This window comes from Trematomus bernacchii, unplaced genomic scaffold, assembly GCF_902827165.1.
Source record: "Trematomus bernacchii unplaced genomic scaffold, fTreBer1.1, whole genome shotgun sequence".
Classification (NCBI taxonomy): Eukaryota; Metazoa; Chordata; class Actinopteri; order Perciformes; family Nototheniidae; genus Trematomus; species Trematomus bernacchii.
The window spans coordinates 18,350,818-18,357,231 of record NW_022987714.1 but is presented as its reverse complement, the minus strand read 5'-3'; the positions used below and the strand labels follow the sequence as shown (position 1 = coordinate 18,357,231).

The following is a 6,414-nucleotide window of genomic DNA, read 5'->3' as shown; positions in this document are numbered from 1 at the left end:
TTAGATTCTGATTACCTACAACATTTGACTTGCATCTCCAGCTACGTTGTATGTTACCCAATGTCAGTGTTCATGACCTTGATACCAATCTAGGGGGAGTAACATCTCGCAGGCACACACCACGACTAGCTAGCGCCAGCTAGAATCAGCCACAGTAAGCCAAGGATAGAGTTGTCAGAGATCAGAAAATAAAGCCTTGCCAGATAAGTGTGAGGCACTTTGTCCCTTTCAACATAGGCTCAATACTTAATTAATGATCTTTCCTATGTTTGATAATAAGATCAAAGCAACGGTTAACAGGTACACGTGATGACTTAGTAGTAAGAACAGTTGTGCGTATGAGTGAGCAGGTTCAAGTTAACCAAATCCCCCTGGTCGGTTTAAATAAACCCACAGAATTCAACCACTCAACAAAAAGCAAGACAAAGTGGGAGAACAGACACAGCTAGCGAACACGAGGAAGAGCTAACAGGGGAGCCAGAACTACCGGATAACGCAGAATGCTACGTGTTTGCCGAAATTAGCAACGATATCAAAGGGCTCAAGCAGGAGCTACAACACTATAGCAATCCACATTTAAAGAGTTTGCAGTGCTTCTTTGTTGATCTTTTCAGAACGTGGTGGAGCGGGCTCCAGTATCGCTATGCCGACGTCTCCATGAGAACGTATAACTCTTGTGAGATGAGTGAACCAGGAGTTTGTGTAGTGCAGTGTTTTGTTTCTATATAAAATCTCACTGTATTTTAAGGTTGAAAGTGATTTGATGTATTATCCCAGTCTTCTGTTTTTAGTTTGTATGAATCATTTAGCCAGCTGGTTTAAGAAGAGCTTTTGTAGAAAAGTTGTAAAAAACATGTAGAAATAATGATTTAACTCATGATCTGTCCATTGGCGCTCACACTGTTACACATGCTTCTCTTCTCGCTGGAGGTCTGTCTCATCAGTTGAGGGAATAGATAGCTCTTCATTGACTGCTGCGATTGGCCATTGCTGCCTCGGCTGAGTGTTCCCCCCCTGTGTCCTTCATCGTTGTCCTCCTCCTTTTCGTCAGCACGGGCCATGTTGCTGTTGACATCTGAGTCCAGATCAGTGCCATTATGCAAGGGACAGTCTGTGGAATACTCTATCTGCTCGACACATGGAGGCTCATCGTCTTCGAAGCAGCTACATGAAAGGAGAGCAGAGTTATGTTAGCAGAAGTGTCTATTGGTGTGATGGAAGAAACTGAATGATTACTCAGAAAACATTTGCAGACATGACATTGTGAATTGATCTATTCCATTTCATTAGTTAAGGGGATACGGTACTTTTGTTTTCTCCAATCACGATCACAGCTAGTCTTTAGTTTAGACACCTCCACCTCTACTTCCTGTTTCTCATCGTTTTTCTTCTTTGTGTTTTATGACTCCTTTAACTTTGAAATCATATAACCGAAAGGCCAGAAGAGAGAAAATATTTAACATGTAATGTTATGATTGTACTACTTGGATTTGCTTGCTTAGGGGTCTGATCGAGGCTTTGGACCAGATGAGTCCTAAGAGTTGAAACCAATCTTGACTAGTTTTTACTGTTTCGCTTACATGCTTTTAATTTGAGCAGGTGTTTCTACCTGTAAACATGGACAGTGTAACATGTATGATGGCGTTAATAGTAACAAAATAAAACAAGGCTGATTCCATTTAGATGCTCCTGGTAGGGTTCTTGCTGGAACACTGTCCTGACTTACTTAATCAACAAGTTTACCGCCATGCTAGCTTCTCAATTGCAGTTTGACTTCAAACGTTCCCTTAAAGTAGCCATATTAGTAATCTTTATTTCATTTTTTTTAGTTCTGTTCAATGAAAGGGAACTCTCAACGCTCCAGTCCATCATCGTCTCAACAGATGATATACCAATCTTCTTTGCCGGTTACAAAGTCTATCCTGGAAGAACCGATATATGGCAATATCCCATGTCTTATTAAGACCCACTGTTTCCGCATTAAATGTGAACTCTTATCATGCGGAAGAGTTTGAGGGGTCGAAAGCTACATTTCACAGATCACCTGGGGCCTCATTTATAAACGTGCCGTACGCTCAAAAGATGATTTATAAAAAACAAACTTGACGGGAAAATGTGCGGTCCTCCACGGACACTTTGACCCATGCGTATATACGCACACAAACGGGAGAGATGAGAAACTGCGACACCGTTGGCAGAAGGAAGAATGGAGAGAAATATGTGAAAATAATACCATAAATATAATGTTACCTCTCATGTATCATACTGTATATGAAGAATTCATTTGCAAAAATTGATTAAAGCCAATCTTAAAATGATTTTTGAGACTCCTCAGTGCACACAAAAACATAACTTAGAGAAATAAATAAATACGGATATGCTATTGAAAACCACCTCGAATTCTCTTAATGTTATGAAATGTATTCTCATAAATGATGCGGTAAGCAGAAGGACAGAATTACATCTAAACTGAGGCCGTTTTGAATTTCGATAGGTTGTATTGATACGAGCATGTTTTTATATACTATCATGTTTAATCATGTTTTATGCTGTTTGCCAAGACTTGATAAGTCGCTCGTAAAAGACAGGAGGTATGGAAACTAAGAACACCATATATTTGGTCAATTGTTCAGCTAATATAACACAACACATTAGTTTTATTTCATTTAACTGGTGGATAGAGTTGCTGCGGGGGGGTTGAGATGCACAGGCTGCAGTGGAGACGCTGCGCAGAGCTGATTGACAGCTGGAACACAAACCACCAAATAAAAAAAAAAAATTCAGATCCAGTCGCCATGACTCCACTCCGGAGGGATCCCCGGATAATTTCTTACAGTTTCTCTAACACAAACACACTGACACACTGCCTGAGGAAGGTTAAGTGTATTTGGTCATTTTTTTTCGAGCACTTCTTTATTTATTTTGGTGACGATCCGACCTTCATGCTGCTACTCTGGTTCAAACTGCATCCACCAAACAATGTGATTTGTCTCCACCTCCCCAAAAGAACCAAAATCTGACTCGGTGTGAAATGTCTTTTTTAGCCGTTCTGTCGTCATTTCCTGCGAACTTCTTCCTGCAGTCAGTCTGAATTAATATTAATACGGGCGTTTCTTTGACTATTTATAGGCAAATATGGGCGTTACGTGAAGCCCGCAAAAGCTGCGCTGCATTTCGAGTTGATTGTGATTTATAAAGGGAAACCGGCGTAGGACGTGCGTGCGCAGTGTTTTATAAATCGGAATATTTGTGTGCGTATTTACTTGCTTTGTCCTACGTATGCCACCTTCCCACGTGAATCCTACGCAAAGCTTTATAAATGAGGCCCCTGGTGAGGGACACAAGTATCAGTCTTGAAAATCTTGATACAGCCATTCGCAGCCAGAAATGCCGGAGACTGTAGTGGCGAGGTCTTTCAACTTAAGTGACACTATGATGATTACAGCCGTGTGAGAATATCACATACAATTTATATGAATGTCATCAGGTTTTCATATACTGTAGTGAGCTATTTAGAACCAAAGTTGTATGTTCGCTTTTTTTCAAATTGAAATGTTTTATACAGTATATGTCTGTTAAACATTTCTCCATTATTCACCATGATGTATTTGATATCTATCTTGTCTTTGGTAGCTCTTACTTCGGGGTCTCTGTTAGAATCCTACAATTAATTGTGTAGCCATATGAGTCTCTGTTAGAGAGTCTCTGTTAGAATCCTAAAATGAACTGTGTGGGTCTAAACAAGTAGAAGAATGTTAGGCCCCTGAACGCATCATACAGCTCAGCATTTTTTTTAAATATATGTCTGTGTGACCTTGAGCTACTGTCACTTGGATTGACAGCTGCAAGAAAGCAACCAGTAATATGATTATACACACAATGTGAGAGATGCTGGCTGTGTGTGTGTTTGTGTGTGTATATGTGTGAGAGAGCATGCAGAGACTCACTGGGACTCTGTTGGGAAAGAGAGGATGTGACGTGCACACTGATCAACATTTTACCGTGGCATTGCGAGGGATGGAGAGAGTGAGAGAAAAAAGAAGGGAGGAGAGAGACAGACTGAGCAAGTGAAAGAGACAGAAGGGAAAGAGAGTGGATGTCTAGCATACTGATGACAGCCACTCATTTTGGGTGTGTGTGTGTGTGGGTGTGTATGTGTGCGCTGGGAATGAAAATGAGCAGTTTAGCTAGTTTTAGTGTAATGCTGATCCTCAGAGTGTCACCAAAGGTGTATTGGTGGACCTTCAGACTTATTGGATTGGATTCATATTTATTTTTTCTGAAATGCATCTTTGTAGCTTTGATTTCAGTCGTAACAGTGTGTAATCGCTGGGCCTGAGCTGGATATGAAGTCACTTTAAGAACAGGGTGCTGCCAAAAAATTGTTAGTTAGTATGTGTTCAGTTGAGTGTCATGTTATAGTGGATTAAGAGTATGAAGTGATGACTCAGTGAAAATAAGGCCTGTACTGTAGGAAGATCAGAGTTGAAACACAATTCTGTATAAGGGGATCCTATAGACTGATGACCTATTATTTAGGCCAACCCCAAAACCCCATATCTTTTAGGCCAACAGCCTAAAAATGCTAGCAAATGTATGTATATATATATATATATATATATATATATTTATAACCTGCTCTCAATGACAATGCTAACAAATTGTGTTGCTCCTACAGTGGTGGAAGATACCCTAAACAACCACTAGTGTTGGGGGTAACGTGCTACAAAGTAACAGGCTACAAAGTAACAGGCTACAAAGTAACAGACTACAAAGTAACAGACTACAAAGTAACAGGGTTACAATATTCAGATTACATTTGTCTGTAACGCAGTAGTGTAACGCGTTACTGTAGGATCAGCAGTAATAATATTACAGTTACTAAGCGCAAAATCATCCCGTTACTTTAGGTCTTCTTATCTTTGGAGGACAGAAAAATAAATCAAACGTCCCTTTTCTTCTAAACTAATCTCGCGAGTTCATGGATGAGGAGACGGAGCAGAAATGTCAAAGGCTCATAGCAGAGATAAACAGGCTTGTTGCAATGTACATCAGGGAGGGAATGTTGACCGTTTCCAATATGGAATCACCATCTTTCCTAAAACATATTGAGCAAGACACAGGTAACGGGCTGGCAAACGCCATCAGACAGGAAAACCTTTGCAAGCTACCTGAGGCCTGTACGACGAAGCCGGATTTTCGCTTAACGAGCTAACTTCAGGGAAAACTTGGGGTTTCCGGTCCTACAATGCTGGTTCTCTTTTTAGCGGGCGAGATCTCCATGGTAACTTATGCTGAGCGGCTAACCTGCGCTGGAGCAGGTTAGGTTGCAGGCTAAGAGATCAAGTCAGTGAAAGCACCGCCTGCTGACCAATCAGAGCTCAGTGTGCGGAGTTTAAAGCGATCAAGTCATATTACAGGAGAAAGGAAATACAGTTTAAACTGCCGTTGCAGGAAAGACGGCCGGCAAAAATCACCGACTGTGTGAACGTGAACATGAATAGAATATCACCTCCCATCTTCAGAGCAATCTGACTATTATAACATTAGCGTTAAGAAAGCTTACTTAAATATCTGCCACAACAAAAGTTACCGGATCAAAGTAACATTACGTACAGTCCGCGGCACTGTGAGTGCAGACGTCGATGTGTCCCATTATCATTCATATCACGTCATATCACATCAGCAAACGGCAAACGGCCGGCCACAAACAAAAGAGGCCACGAGGGCGCAGGTTAAACTAAGGAGCAAACAGAAGGAGGACTCTAGCAAAATGAGCCTATTCAAACTACAAAGAAATATACATAATAAACTAAATAACCCTCACTATCACAGTGGTACAAACTAATAAAGGAACTGAGCAAAACACAGGTTTTGTAAAACAGAGCACACTAACGAACCTACCTAGTAACACACAAGAACATCACTAAACCAACCTGGACAAAACATCGGCCAACGCGTTCTCTGAGCCCTTTTTATGACGGGTGTCTAAGGTTGTAGTCCCGCACAATCAGAGCCCATCGCATGAGACGCTGATTGTGCTTGTGCACGCTAGAGCAGAATATGAAGGGATCGTAACAAGTAAACACAATGATTGGCCAAAGGCTGGGTCCAACACAGATCTCAAACTGCTGTAGAGCTAACACCAAAACTAGGATGAGTATCCGATAAACTAGCAGACACTCTCGGGTTACTGTGAGAGTCGAAAAGTCGAGAGGCTTGTCTGAGCCGGCGTGTTGCGCTGGTCTCGCGACATCCTCATGTGGAGGGGAAGCCACAATTTCTGGCTTTCCCTCGAACACAGCTTCATCTGAGAGCATCGGCACAAACACAGGATCAGACAAGGAAACATCAGAGTCACTTTTACTCGCCTGTGCGCGGATGTGTGTAATCAGGCCAATGCCTTTTGGCGGG

The 6,414-nt window shown here is 41.6% G+C and overlaps 1 protein-coding gene across 1 annotated transcript in view; it reads right to left on the bottom strand.

The window, feature by feature from the left end:
• Positions 1-515: 515 nt before the first annotated feature.
• Positions 516-6,414, bottom strand: part of LOC117491749 (cytosolic carboxypeptidase 4) — an 89,889-nt gene continuing 83,990 nt past the window's right edge. The window contains exon 26 of the mRNA XM_034141839.1: positions 516-1,164. Within this exon, the coding sequence (XP_033997730.1) occupies positions 870-1,164 (295 nt within the window). The 3' untranslated portion in view covers positions 516-869. The remainder of the gene's footprint in view (positions 1,165-6,414) is intronic.